This window comes from Pongo pygmaeus, chromosome 19 (genome assembly GCF_028885625.2).
Source record: "Pongo pygmaeus isolate AG05252 chromosome 19, NHGRI_mPonPyg2-v2.0_pri, whole genome shotgun sequence".
In the NCBI taxonomy this organism is placed as follows: Eukaryota; Metazoa; Chordata; class Mammalia; order Primates; family Hominidae; genus Pongo; species Pongo pygmaeus.
The window spans coordinates 4,086,772-4,101,890 of NC_072392.2; the positions used below are offsets into that span (position 1 = coordinate 4,086,772).

Below are 15,119 nucleotides of genomic sequence, written 5' to 3' on the forward strand. Positions count from 1 at the left end.
CTGTTGTGAAGAGTGCATTACACCAACAAGAGTTAAGTCTTTATCTTCTGATCCTGTTGCTCTGTGTAAGTTAGTGCCAAAATGGGTCTTAGGATATACTGATTATATGGACTAGTTTTTCAAACAGGGCTGCAAAAGCAGTTTAATGAGTCACTATCAAAGTTTTTTTGTTAACAAAAATAGAAAACATGAGAGTTTATCACAAGTAGTTTTAGTTATATAATCTATGTATGTGTTTTATTCACTAATCTATATACACATATGTATGCACTGGGTCATGATGTAAAGTATTTCTAATTATGGGTTTGAAAGCCACAGTTACAGAAAACAGCCAAACGTGGTGGTGTGCGCCTGTAATCCCAGCTACTTGGGAGGCTGAGGTAGGAGAATTGTTTGAACCTGGGAGGTGGAGGGTGCAGTGAGCCAAGATTGTGCCACTGCACTCCAACCTGGGTGCCAGAGTGAGACTCCGTCTCAACAACAAAAAAGAGAGAGTCAATGTAAAAGGACATCAAAGCCACTGCCACAGAGCCCCTGCACTTGATTCTACTGGCAGCCACTTGATTCCTTGATAACATTAAGTCAGCTTTCCCATGTCACACTTTTGATTGGTTACATTCACTCAAAAGCTTCATAATAGCTGACTGGAATCCTCATCATGAAAAACTGACTTAGACACTCTAAATTGTTTTCAATCTCTAAAATGTCAACCAAATTCAACTAAAAGGGTAGCCCTAAAAATTTAAAGCACACAATTTTCACTCTATCTGAAAATGGCCTTGCCCACTCTGAAGCAACCATGGTATTTCTGAGTTTTTCTCCTATCTGTGGACCCCTCTTCTTCTATTTTACCTGTGGAAATTCTACCTGCCCCTCCCCTCTTTTTCTTTTTCTCGTTTTTTTTTTTTTGAGATGGAGTCTTCCTCTGTCACCCAGGCTGGAGTGCAGTGGCGTGATCTCAGCACACTGCAACCTCTGCCTCATGGGTTGAAGAGATTCTCCTGCTTCAGCCTCCCGAGTACTTAGGATTACACGCGCACGCCACCACGTCTGCTAATTTTTGTATCTTTAGTAGAGACGGGGTTTCACTATGTTGCCCAGGCTGGTCTTGAACTCCCGACCTTCTGAGCCACCGCACCTGGCCTACCCGCTTTTTTTTTTTTTTTTTAATGCTTAACTAACTAGTACCCAACTTGTGCGTGCAAACTTCTACCGAGCAGCCAAGTTAGCAAAAAGAAAGCCCAAAACCCACAGAGTAGAATAACACTGTAGACTACACATTAACATGTCACACACCCACTATTTTTCAAATATAGAAAGATGTGACTGAGGCCAGGCAAGGTGGCTCACGCCTGTAATCTCGGCACTTTGGGAGGCTGAGGTGGGCAGATCACTTGAGGTCAGGAGTTTGAAAACAACCTGACCAATATGGTGAAACCCCGTCTCTACTAAAAATGAAAAAATTAGCCAGGCACGGTGGCAGGTGCCTGTAATCCCATCTACTCAGGAGGCTGAAGCAGGAGAATGGCTTGAGCCTGGGAGGCAGAGGTTGCAATAAGCCAAGATTGTGCCACTGCACTCCAACCTGGGCCACAAAGCAAGACTCCGTCTCCAAAAATAATAATAAAAAATAAATAAATGAAATAAAATTTTAAAAGGCACCAATGAATTCAAAATATCTTTCATTACGTATTATCTTCATCACAGATACTATAGTACAATTACTACCATGATATTAAAAAGAGGTATGTAGGCCGGGCACGGTGGCTCACACCTGTAATCCCAGCACTTTGGGAGGCTGAGGCAGGTAGATCATGGGGTCAGGAGTTCAAGACCAGCCTGGCTGAGATGGTGAAATCCCGTCTCTACTAAAAACTATAAAAATTAGCCAGGCACGGTGACAGGTGCCCATAATCCAAGCTACTCGGGAGGCTGAGGTAGGAGAATCACTTGAACCCAGGTGGTGGAGGTTGCAGTGAGCAACAGAGTGAGACTCTGTTTTCAAAAAAAAAAAAAAAAGAGATATGTAACCAACAGTTCCACATTTGAAAGTGTTTAAAAACCCAGGCCTAGTTCAATTTTTTTCCATGAGGCCTCCCTTACTGTTTTTGTGTTAAATTATAAAAATCTTACAAGGATCAAATCCTACCATTCTGCCATACTTATTTTATTTAAATAATGTGCTATATGCTGCCGTCTGAAATTTGCTCAACATTGTTCTATTAATCTATAGTCCTGTTGTACCTGTCTCTTGTCCATTCATTCTATCCGCCACAGTTCACTATCTATTATTCTAAGATACTTAGAGTCATGTGATCACTGACTTGGCTGTGCTCCGTGGGCATTGCTTTTCTGCCAGATCCTGAAGTTGTCACCCCTTTCGCCTCTCAGCCTCCCGCGGGCGCAATGGAGAAGGATGAGAAAGCATGGGTGCTGCTGGCCCTTCTGTGGCCTCCAGTCACCTGGCTATGACTTTTGATGCTGTTATTGATGTGCCTCCTTGGCTTCAGCAGCTATTTTTGCTATAATAATCCTGCTCCCCTTCAGACTCAGGATAAACAGAATAGGCAGGTGAACACCATGAAATTCATGCTGCTATATGCCTGGTATTCTTGGCCCAATGTAGTTTTGTGTTTCTTTGGTGGCTTTTTAAAAGACCGAGTATTTGGAATATGATGGGGCACAATTACTTTTAGCTGTTTTATTTGCATTGGACAGGTTGTTTTGTTCTGGGTGGAATATTTAATGTTTTTTGGCTGATGAAATTTGAAAGATTTGTGTTTGGATTGGTGGGGAGTGCTCAGCAGTTGCCCAGGATACATATGCTGTGAGCTGGTTTAAAGACCAAGAATTAAACCTGGTGTCTGGACTCCAACAATTTAGCATGGCTAGAATTGGAAGTATAGTAGACATGAACTTCATGAGTTGGCTGTACTCTAAGATTGAAGCTTCGTGGGGTTCTGCCGGTCCCACAACCCCTGGGGTCACACTTCAGATTGGGGGTATAAAATGTATTCTTTCACTCATCTGTGCCCTCCTTGGCTCTCGCTTACTTAGATCTGAGAGAATCCTTCATAAAGAACAACAACAACAACAAAAAAAGGGAAGTTTTTAAATTAACTGATGCAAAGGATTTCCCCTCACCCCTGTGGCCCCTATTTATCATCTGTGTCTGCTATTGTGCTGCCAGGTTCCCTTTTATTGGACTTGGGAAAGTTTTCTTTACAGAGAAATCTGGATTTTCTTTCCAGGCAGCAAGTGCAATGAACAGTGTTGTATATGTCGTATCAGCTCTCACACCCCAGTATTTGGGCTCCTGGTGGATGACACGGGGAAGAACAGCATCTGGGTTCTGCGTGTGGTCGCAGCCAATCTTGTGTCCCACATGATGCTGGCCTTTATGATGTGGAGCCCTTGGGTTGCTATGTGTCTTCTGGGAATCTTCTATTCATTGCTTGCCTGTGCATTATGGCCAACAGTGGCATCTGTAGTTCCTGAACATCAACTGGGAACTGCATATGGCTTCACGCACTCCATTCAGAATCTTGGGTTGGCCATCATTTCTATCACTGCTAGGATGGATGATACTAGATACTGGGGGATATTTGTTTTTAGAAGTTTTCTTCATTGCCTGTGTTTCTATGTCATTTTTATCTGTGGTCTTACTCTATTTTGTGAATCATGCCCAGGGTGAGAACCTAAATTATTCCACAAGACAAAGGGAAGAAATAAAATTTTCCCATATTTAGTAAGTTTAAATGACTGTGTCATGAGAATGGGCTTTGCACATCACTGGTTTGAAAATCTCCATTTTTAAAAATTTAGAGTTTAGTCATGAGAAAAAAATAATGGAATGGCAAGTTGTATTTATATCCAAATACACCTATTTCAACGTCTATTTGTGAGAACTATTTTAGCCTGTGCCTTCTGTATGGTGTGTTGCTGAAGAATTCTACAAAAGGCCAATCAACAATGAAAGGTTCAGAAAACTGCTCTGGAACATCCAGGTGAACGTCAGAAAAGAACAGTGAAAACAGAAAAACATGGCAGCTTCTGCTGAGATTTTCTTCATTAAGTATGTGTCTAAGGGATACGGCCTTTTCTTTATCTTACAGCAGAAAAAAAAAATGGCATTGTCATAGACATTCCCTTTACTGGTAGGGGCATAATGCTAGAAAATATGTGAAGATATTTTTATGAAGTCTCTTTCTGTTCACAACCAGTAGCTTGTGCTCTACTCTGTGGTTATGTGGACTGCTGAGCAGTGACCCTTCTGAGTTTATTTTTCTGTTACTGAGGACCCTAATTTCTTAGGGACACAATATGTACAGTTTTTCATATAGTCTAATTAATAACTACAAAGTGTCCTCCGAATTATAATTGATATTCACAAAAATAAATAACAAAACCGCAAAAGGGGAAAAAATAAGATTTTTTTTTTTTTTTTTTGCTATTATAAGCAATAGAACATTGAACGTTTGAAACATTTCCTAAGCATAGGGTTTTTACCCTAGAAATGAAACTGCTAAGACCAAATTTAAGTAATTGTTCAAAGTCACTCAACTAAGAAGAGTGGTAGAGTTAGAGAGCTAACCAAAGGCAGTCCCCAAAGTCCATGTTCTTGAACACTACGTGATAAACCGCATGGCATTACCACTGATCATTCCATTTCTAAGCAATGTAGGCACTAGGTTCATTCCCTCCAGAACTTCATTACAGAAGAGATGGCTTCTGCCTCTACGTCTCACACAGGACTGGAAAATAATTTATAACTGGAATAGAATTTTGCAACTGAAAAAGAATGTAATTCAGAGTTTTGGTTAACTGATTCTTCATTTTCTATATCTACCCAAGGCAATACTACGAAACACATAATCTTAAGATTCTCCAAATTTTTCATATCATTGCCAGTGCTTAAAAACAAAATAAATAAATAAGACATACTCCTTGAACAGACCAGCGACTGGTGATGAAAGGAAAAGAGACATAAAAGTTATATAGTCATCATTCATTAATAATTTATAAAATGTTATAATGATACAGTGATATCCAGGTTTCTTAGACTTTCTGGTTTTGTTTGTTAGTTTAAGACAGGGTCTAGCTCTGTTGCCCAAGCTAGAGTGCAGTAGCGTAATCTTGGCTCACTGCAGCCTCCACCTCCTGGGCTCAAGCGATCCTCCCACCTCAGCCTCCCGACTGCAGGCATGCATCACCATGCTTGACTTATTTTTGTATTTTTTTTGTAGAGACAGGGTTTTGCCATGTAGCCCAAGCTGGTCTCCAACGTCTGAGATCAAGCGATCCACCCTTGGTTTCCCAAAGTGTAGGGATTATAGACGTGAGCCACTGTATCCACCCTAAACTTCCGTACTACAAACCTATTGCCACTTCTACCTGAAATTTTAATTTCTGTGGCTATGAGTGGTTATCCGTACTGCTTGATAATCAGTCTGAAAACAGTTGGTATACCACACCAGTTTCAGAATGTACATTTCATAGAAAGGCCTTAAAGACTACTGCACTGGAAAGACTCATTAATAAAAATAAAAATGTAATGCTATATAAATATAAGTATGACTGAATTAAGACTTGTGGCAACTACAGGAGTCTCAAAGTAACCCTTGAATGTACCAGTTATCAATCACATAGACTGAAAAGAGAGTGGAGCGCCCTCTAGTGACTAAATGAGGGCTAATGATGGCACAGTGAGATAATCACAGCAGCTTTTACAGAATTTTGGTACTGTATTTCTATTATCTAATGATAAAGTGGTGAATTAATCACTTAGGTCTGGGTACCATCTGAGCCTATACTAATTTATTTTCAATCCTATAACACCCCTCCCCCCAGTACAAGCCTCTACTTCCCTTCACAGGCAGTTATTTATACATAAGGTGTATATATTCACTCCCAATAGCGCTCTTCAAACAATTCCAAGATGGCCTCTACTCTCGCCATTCCACTGAAATAATTACAAGAACCTCACTACTTCCTGTTAAGAAGTGTTTTAAGAATTTTTTTTTTTAGACAGAGTTCTGCTCTTGTTGCCCAGACTGGAGTGGGTGACACGATCCCGGCTCACTGCAACCTCTGCCTCCCGGGTTCAAGCAATTCTCCTGCCTCAGCCTCCCGAGTAGCTGGGACTACAGGCATATGCCACCTCACCTGGCTAATTTTTTTGTATTTTTAGTAGAGACAGGGTTTCTCCATGTTGGTCAGGCTGGTCTCCAACTCTCGACCTCAGGTGATCCTGCCCACCTCGGTCTCGTGAGCCACTACGCCTGGCCAACAACAAATATTTTTTAAGCATTCTATGAAGTACACGATTCTTGGTAGCATTTTAAAAGGCTTACTTCTAACAAGCCTTTCTTCATTCCCCTGTACCTTCCTTTGCCTTTCTCAGGTGCTGCCCTAGGAACATGCTCTCTCTCTTTCCTGAGCAAGGGCTACTGATCTCAGGAAGGCACAGTCCAGAAGTGACCACCAGTATTCTCAGCAGCATATACACACTCCAGCGGAGCTGCCAGAAATATTGCTGTGATTCAATCTCAATTCAACAGCCAACATTTTAAAAATGTATACTAAAGACCAGAGACGGTTTTGTTTTCTTTTTCGAGACGAAGTCTTGCTCTGTCACCAGGCTGGAGTGCAGTGGCGTGATCTTGGCTCACTGCAACCTCCACCTCCCGGATTCAAGCGATTCTCCTGCCTCAGCCTCCTGAGCAGCTGGGACTACAGACAGGTGTGCGCCACCATGCCCAGCTAATTTTTGTATTTTTAGTAGAGACAGGGTTTCACCTTGTTGGCCAGGCTGGTCTTGAACTCCTGACCACAGGTGATCCACACGCCGCAGCCTCCCAAAGTGCTGGGATTACAGGCGTGAGCCAACGCACCACGCCAGCAGATGCATCTTACAAAACAATACATACTAGTAAATTTAAATTAGTCTGCAAACACTCAAGAGCAGAAAATAAGACTGTGGTCTTTGCATCTAGAAATGTACTACATGAAATATTTTCAAAATTCTACTTCTCTTCTTCTACTGTTCTTTAACACCACTACATTGTTGCCTATCCTTAAGCCACTGGTTTAACAATTAATAGTCAGTTAATAGATTATCATATAGTATAACAATAACTTTCAATAAACTAGGAGAAAGTGACCATTAGTTTAGTTTGGGATAAGAACACCTGGATTCTAACCAGTATTTGGTGGGGACTCAAGTAGAGAACCATGAAAATAGACAATCTTGAAAATTCTCCTTAGCCTTCTTAAAACACTGATGTGTATAATACATTCTCAATTAAAATGTCCAAAGAATATATTAACTCTTCTGCCTCCTGAGTTCAAGTGATTCTCCTGCCTCAGCCTCCTGGGTAGCTGGGATTACAGGCATGCCACCATGCCCAGCTAATTTTCGTATTTTTAGTAGAGACGGGGTTTCACCATGTTGGCCAAGCTGGTATCAAACTCCTGAGCTCTCAGGTGATCCGCCCACCTCAGCCTCCTAAAGTGCTGGGATTGCAGGCATGAGCCACCGCGCCCGGGCTGAAACAATTATTTTTAATAGCAATAGGTCTTAGACATTAGAGCTTCAAGCAGAACGCAAAAACTCTTCCATGATCAAATTCAGTACAAAGGATACTGAATACAGCCATTTCTCCTGCTCCTTAAAAAATAATGTCATGTCAGTTTGCCAAAATATTTGTGGTTTTGCTTTGTTTTGTTTTGAGATGGAGTCTCACTCTGTCACCCAGGCTGGAGTGCAATGGCATGGTCTCAGCTCACTGCAATCTCTGCCTCCTGAGTTCAAGTGATTCTCCTGACTCAGCCTCCTGAGTAGGTGAGACTACAGGTGCGTGCCACCACATCCGGCTAATTTTTGTATTTTTAGTAGAGATGGGGTTTCACTACATTGGCCAGGCTGGTCTCGAACTCCTGACCTCATGATTGGCCCGCCTCGGCCTCCCAAAGTGCTGGGATTACAGGTGTGAGCCACCGCGCCCAGCCTGCCAAAATAGTTTTTAATTCAGTGTATTAAAAGAGCTCCATTTTGAAGGTGTCAGTTCCATTATACTTACTAAAGTGTATCTGGAGGGCCAATAATAAGGACTTCCCATCGGTAGAGATCATTGTCATCTATTAAACCTGCAGAAAAGCCTTCCACTGGATTTTTGTTGAGTTCTGTGGAAAAAGAAAAGTTGAATCAATACATTTAAGCACATAATTTTCATCCAATAGATAAATTACAGAACTTGAGCGTACATGTTTTATGTAAGTTTTAAACCATTAAATAGATATACCTTGCCAGGCAAAATGCTACTTGATGGCCAAAACATTTTCATGCCTATACTGTAAGAAAGCCCTGGGTAAAGCAAACTATCCAGAAGATCAACTTCTACTGGTATCCAGCCAGGCTCTTGTCATTCTAGGTGGCCCTACAGTGGTCTTTTAAGGAAGCCTGTTAAAATGCAGATATCCAGGCCCGTCCCCCAGAGATTCTCGTTGAGAGGGAGCCCCGGAAATCAAATCATGTTGGCAATTCTTACGCTGCTGTCTTTAGGGTATACTTTCAGAGTGTCTAATTATACCTTTTCATTGGAATGTACTGAGCTTAATAACTTTCATTTATACTAACATTTGTACACCTATTTGACCTGTCCCTGTAGTCTTGGGGACCTGCTTCTACAGTTGGTGCTCCTGTGTGCCCATCCATCTCTGAGCACAAGGAGAGCAAGGGCCCCATATGTCTTGTCTGTATATGTTGACCCTCTGAGAGCCACAGCTTCTGGGACAGAGGAGCAGCTTAAGAGTAATAGCTGGAGCATACAGGAATGGCTGCAGCATCGTGAGGTTCTCCTCTTCTAAAGAGAGTGCTGTGGCATGGAGAAAGGATGACAGGGTGGGAATAAGAGAGGCGAGGAACTGGCAAGGTGGGGGCACACAGGCCAAGACAGGGACCTTAAGGCGCAGGTGAGCAGGGGTACAGAGCCCAGAATGTTTCCAGAGACACCAGACTTAATAAAGTACTGGCCTACCGATGGTGAGCAGATGATGTGAGAAATTTTTAAACAACTTTAATGAGGCATAACTGACGTTCAGTGAACTGCATATACTTAAATTATGCAATTTGGCCAGGCGCGGTGGCTCACACCTGTAATCCCAGCACCTTGGGAGGCCGAGGCAGGTGGACCACCTGAGGTCAAGAGTTTGAGACCAGCCTGACCAACATGGAGAAATCCCGTCTCTACTAAAAATACAAAATTAGCCGGGCGTAGTAGCACATGCCTGTAATCCTAGTTACTCGGGAGGCTGAGGCAGAAAAACTGCTTGAACCCTGGAGGCAGAGGTTGCGGTGAGCCGAGATCGCGCCACTGCACTCCAGCCCAGGCAACAAGGGCGAAACTCTGTCTCAAAAAATATATAAATAAATAAATAAAAATTAAAAAATTAGCTGGGCATGGTGGTGTGTGCCTGTAATCCCAGTTACTCAGAAGGCTAAGGCAGGAGAACTGCTTGAACCCAGGAGGCAAATGTTGCATTGAGCCCAAGATCACGCCATTGCACTCCAGCCTGGGTGACAGAGCAAGACTCCATCTCAAAAAAAAACCACAATTTAATAAGTACTGATATACACCAGAGGAACCAACACAACAACAATCACAATAGTGAATGCATGTATCAATCACCCACAAAATTATCACATTTTACCAGCCAGTGGAACTGAGTACTCATTGGCTCAAACTGGAAAGTGTGGACAAAAAACACGCAGGAGTAGAGTGGTTTGAAAAGGACTTGCTGGGAGTCTCAACAGGTGTGTAATTCTCGTATACTACCTGCCATCATTCTCAAGCAGCTTTGTCTAATGATGAAAGGCAGTATAATATAACTCAGAGTGCTACAAAGGACTGAACCAATGTTTAGGTAACTGAGGAGATATTAATTTTGGGGGTAATCAAGAGATGGTATTATTTCAACAACTATGATTTAACAACATGCCAGCAAAATATGAGAAAGCCAATAGTGAAAATTTATATTTAGGCAGGGCGTGGTGACTCACACTTGTAATCTCGACACTTTCAGGAGGCCGAAGCAGGTGGATCACTTGAGGTCAGGAGTTCAAGACCAGCCTGGCCAACATGGTGAAACCCTGTCTTTAGTAAAAATACAAAAATTGGCCAGGCATGGAGGTGGACACCTGTAATCCCAGCTACTCAGGAGGCTGAGGCAGGAGGATCACTTGAACTGGAAGGCAGAGGCTGCAGTGAGCCAAGACCATGCCACTGTATTCCAGCCTGGGTGACAATGCGAGACTCTGTCTCAAAAATAAAAATAAAAAATTTATGTTTAAACATGAAGTGCTTCTTTTCTTGAAATGTGAGGGGAGATTTGTATAAGTCTAACATTTTTGCATAACAGGCAAACTAGACTTTTACAAATAGTTAAAATCAGTGCTGTATTTCAAAACACAAGAAATGTACTTTTACTTTAAAGTGGCTAATCTAAAATACTTTTTAAAGATATTGAAAGTGCAAACACATTAAGAAGGCAACAGCATTTTCACTGTTATTTTGTTAGGCACCCATATGTGTACTGAGTGCCAACTATGTTGCAGACATTCTATTAAAAAACAGAAAGTCCCACTTTCCTGTCAACTGAGGGACAGAGTGCAGCACACACAAATGCACTGTGAGGAGTTATTTTCTACATGACTGATCTCATTTCCAACCTTTTTCTAGATAAACACCATTACATTACTCGGACCATTTTCTACAACACCGTACATAAGAGTCTTGTGAAAGATTCTATAATATATCCAGAAATTACCTAGTTGTTGCATTTTCCACCAGAAGTCCAGCGTTTATAAACATAGGTGAGTAAGCTCTGAAATTAGTATACATGGTCAAAATTACCCTTGAAAATTTCCTTACACTTTCCATAAAGCATATCATTGCTTCTTACTCTTGTCAAAACCCCCAAGTTCTTGAAATCTTTTGCCCATTCTTTCCACGCATTTCTTCTACAGGCATAATTGTGTCCTTTGCTTGTTCCATGTAAGTAATACAAAAGCAATGTTGAAAAATGTCCAATGTCTCACTTTTGTCATGGCTTCAGCCCCCAGCATGAATCTTCCTAGGTCTAGATACATGAATATTTAACAGGCTTAATCCACTTAAAGTGATAGAACCTTACCATCCCTCCATGAATGCTTCCTTCAAGGTCTCTATCAATACTAGCCCCTTCCATGAAGTCTTCCCTAAATAATTTATCAAATAATCTTTTGCCTTCTGCTAAATTCCTATTAATTGTACTTTCAGTCTATCTACATCTTCTGGCACTTGACCAACATCGGCTCCTGATCCCCAGAGAAGTAAACAGGCAATTACAATGTGCTCCAACAACAGTACAAGAATTTGAGGGCACACAAAAAAGAAGGGCACATAACATAATCATGAAGAATAAGAAAAGGCTTCTAAAAAGAAAAGAAATAAAGGATTTGGGTGAGGGAATTCAAGGTTTAGAATCTGAACCTCTACTTTAGGTAGAGGAGCATGTACAAAAACTTGAAATAGGGCAATCAGTATGTGACTGGAACGGCGGGGGGCAGGGGAGCAGCTGAAACTAAACAGAATGTCAAAAGCTGGACAGCAAAGGGCCTTTGTAAGCCCTGCATGCTTGGACTTTATCCAGAGGGCAATGATAAGCCTTTGAAGGGTGGTTCTTTTTTTCTTTTTCTTTTAAACAATGGAGTGACCTCATGAGATTTACATTTGCAAAAACCAATCTTGTAGTATGTAGAAGATTGTATAAATAAGGCATGATGAGAACAAAGAAACAAAAAGCAAGCAATTCAAGTAATCCTGAAAAGTGTACCTCGAGTATATAGTAGTCGAAACAATGAAGAAAACAGGGATATTTAGAAGAGAATCAATCAACCTAACTTGGTGATGTTAAAGAAGTGGGGCTTAAAGTAGTAAGTCAAAAATGACATGAGCTGGACCTGGTGGCTCACCGCTGTAATCCCAAAACTTTGGGAGGCTGAGGTGGGCAGATCATTTGAGTCCAGGAGTTTGATGCCAGCCTGGGCAACATGGCAAAACCCTGTCTCTACCAAAAAAAACAAACAAAAAAGTACAAAAATTATCCAGGCACGGTGGCGTGCACCTACAGTCCCAGCTACTCGGGGAGGCTGAGGTGGGAAGATGACTTGAGCCCAGGAGGCGGAGGTTGCAGTGACCTAAGATGACACCAGGGCACTCCAGCCTGGGCAACAGAGCCAGACTGTTTTAAACTGTCTCAGTTTAAAAAATAAAAAAATTTTTTTTAAAAAAGGAAAATGACATATGATTAAAAAGTTGAGCAGAGTTACCATATGACCCAGCAATTCCACTCACAGGTATATACCTAACATCTGTCCACACAGCAAGTTGTACATGAATGTTTGTAGTAGCATTTGCTGTAATAATCAAAAGGCAGAAACTCAAACGTCCATCGACAAATGAATAAACTGCAGTATATACATACAATGAAATACTATTCAGCCATAGAAAGAAATGAAGTACTAATATATGAAGCTCAATAACATCAGGCTAAGTTAAAGAAGCCAGACATATAAAGTCACATGTTATACGACTTATTTTATATGCTATATCCAGAACCGGCAAATCCAGAGAGACAGAAAGTAGATTAGACAATGAGGGAAGGGAGAAATGGGGCATAACTACTTAAGAGGTATAGGGGTGGCGATTTAATGGTATGATGAAAAAGTTTTTAAAACTAGAGAGAGCTGGTGGTTGGTTGCACAACATTGTGAATACACTAAATACCACTGAGTGGTACACTTTAACACTGTTACCTATAATGTGAATTCCTCCCCCCTTTTTTTTTTGACACCAGATTTCTGTGCAAGGGTAGAAATCTGTTCATTCACTGAAATGAGAAACATAGGAGGAGGTTTGTCAAGAGAGGGGAAGAAATGGTGATGGGCTTGGTATTAAATGCCTTTTGTTAGGGACAAAAAATACATTGTTTTAAAAAGAAATCTACCGGGCACGGTGGCTCACGCCTGTAATCCCAGCACTTTGGGATGCCAAGGCGGGTGGATCATCTGAGGTGAGGAGCTCGAGACCAGCCTGGCCAACACGCTGAAACCTCATCTCCACTAAAAATACAAAAATTAGCCAGGTGGTGGTGAGCGCCTGTAGTCCCAGCTACTTGGGAGGCAGGAGAATCGCTTGAACCCAGGAGGTGGAGGTCGCCGAGATCGTGCCACTGCACTCCAGCCTGGGCAATAGAGTGAGACTCCGACTCAAAAAAAAAGAAAGAAAAAAAAATCTGAGCTGACGATAGAGACTTCAGGGTTATCAGAATATGGTTGATAACTGAGGTTGTAAGTTGATGCATCACCCAAGGATAAGCATTAATATAAACTGTAGGGGATGTAGCCGAATGAATTCTAGAAAATATTAACAACTGAGAAACAAAAAAGAGGAGGCTGCACAAGGTAAACTGAGAAAGCTAAGCCAGTGAAATAGGGAGGCCAAGGCGGGCGGATCACGAGGTCAAGAGATTGAAACCATCCTGGCTAACACGGTGAAACCCGTCTCTACTAAAAATACAAAAAATTAGCTGGGGTGGTGGCGGGCGCCTGTAGTCCCAGCTACTAGGGAGGCTGAGGCAGGAGAATGGCGTGAACCTGGGAGGCGCAGCGAGCCGAGATCGCGCCACTGCACTCCAGCCTGGGCGATAGAGCAAGACTCCATCTCAAAAAAAAAAAAAAAAAAAAAAAAGCCAAGAAAACATTTTATTAAAGCTAAAGGAGATGCATTTAAAGGAGAAACTATCCAACGATGATAAACACATACAGCTCAGGGAAGAAGGGGTCTATATTCAGTCCACTGGATTCAATTTAAAAAAAAAAAAAAGGCCACAGTTGCCCTCGGCATAAGCAGTGTCAGGGTGAAGGTAAGGTGGAATCCATGCAGGCAACGCTGAGTGGACAAAGAGAAGATGAAGTGGAAAAATCCAAGTGGAAATTTTTTCTAGAAGTTTGACAGTAGATGGAAAAGTGTAGTAGTCACAGGTAAATGAAATTCAAGCAAGTTTTATTTCAATGGAAAAGGCTGAAAGATGTTAAAACATCCTGTGTTTAAATGTTTATATGGATACCTCACACTATATTCAAATCCAGACAGATTACAGATATAAACAAAGAGGTATAAAACCTAACTAAAAGAAAACACAGAATTGTGTTTTTTCACATCATTTTGAGTGGAGGTGGTCCTCCTATGCAGGACACAAAACTCAACAGTCAAATAATGCTACACAAAACACTTTAAGGGCAGTACAGCAATAAAGTCTAAATACAAATGACTGGGAAAGAATATTTACAAAATAGGGAAAAGTTTAAAATTCCTAATACAAACAGAGCTTCTGTAAATCAAAAGGGGAACTGAAACCAAAAAGTGACCATGCTTGACCTTCTACTTATATTCCTAAGGTATTAGGAGTTTTGAGAATGCCAAAGATGAAGATAACATCTTTTCTGAATGCTATCTAGAGATACAATTAAGAGTTGGAAAGGGCTAGAAAGACCTCTCTTTCTCACAAAAGTCATGACTGCTAAAACACAAAGTTTATAGTTCTAAAGGAGGCAAAACTAACCAATAGTATTACAAATCAGGACGATGGTATTTCTCTCTCTCTCTCTCTCTCTCTCTCTCTTTTGGAGCGGGAAGTGAGAGTAGTATCTGGGAAAAGGCATGGAACGGACTTCTGGTGTACTGGTAGAGGCATGCCGTCCGTAATATGTATGTACTTTCCTGTCAATGCTATACTTCAATTTTTAAAACTCAGTAAATCCTGGAGTATCCGGTGACTGTTAAATGGGAGTTATGCTTGCATGCTATGAATCTGGAAGTCACTGTGGGCCAGAGTGGTCTACAAGCCATGAATAAAAAGGAAACCCAGGGACAAGGAAGTGTCCTTGAGAGTAATGACTTCTATGTGTTAAGTCATGGAAAATAATGCATGAGCAGACTTGCTAAGGTGGAGTCATTACCAAGAATAAGACTAAAAAAGAACAGAAAGTGCATATGAAAAGTAAAAACCCTGCATTT

General features: G+C 41.4%; 1 protein-coding gene and 1 pseudogene across 1 annotated transcript in view; one reads left to right on the plus strand and one right to left on the minus strand.

The window, feature by feature from the left end:
- Positions 1–15,119, minus strand: part of UBE2G1 (ubiquitin conjugating enzyme E2 G1) — a 95,076-nt gene that overhangs the window by 27,272 nt on the left and 52,685 nt on the right. Inside the window, exon 2 of the mRNA XM_054459321.2 lies at positions 8,082–8,184. Within this exon, the coding sequence (XP_054315296.1) occupies positions 8,082–8,184 (103 nt within the window). The remainder of the gene's footprint in view (positions 1–8,081; positions 8,185–15,119) is intronic.
- On the plus strand, positions 1,730–3,749 carry LOC129016772 (major facilitator superfamily domain-containing protein 1-like; annotated as a pseudogene).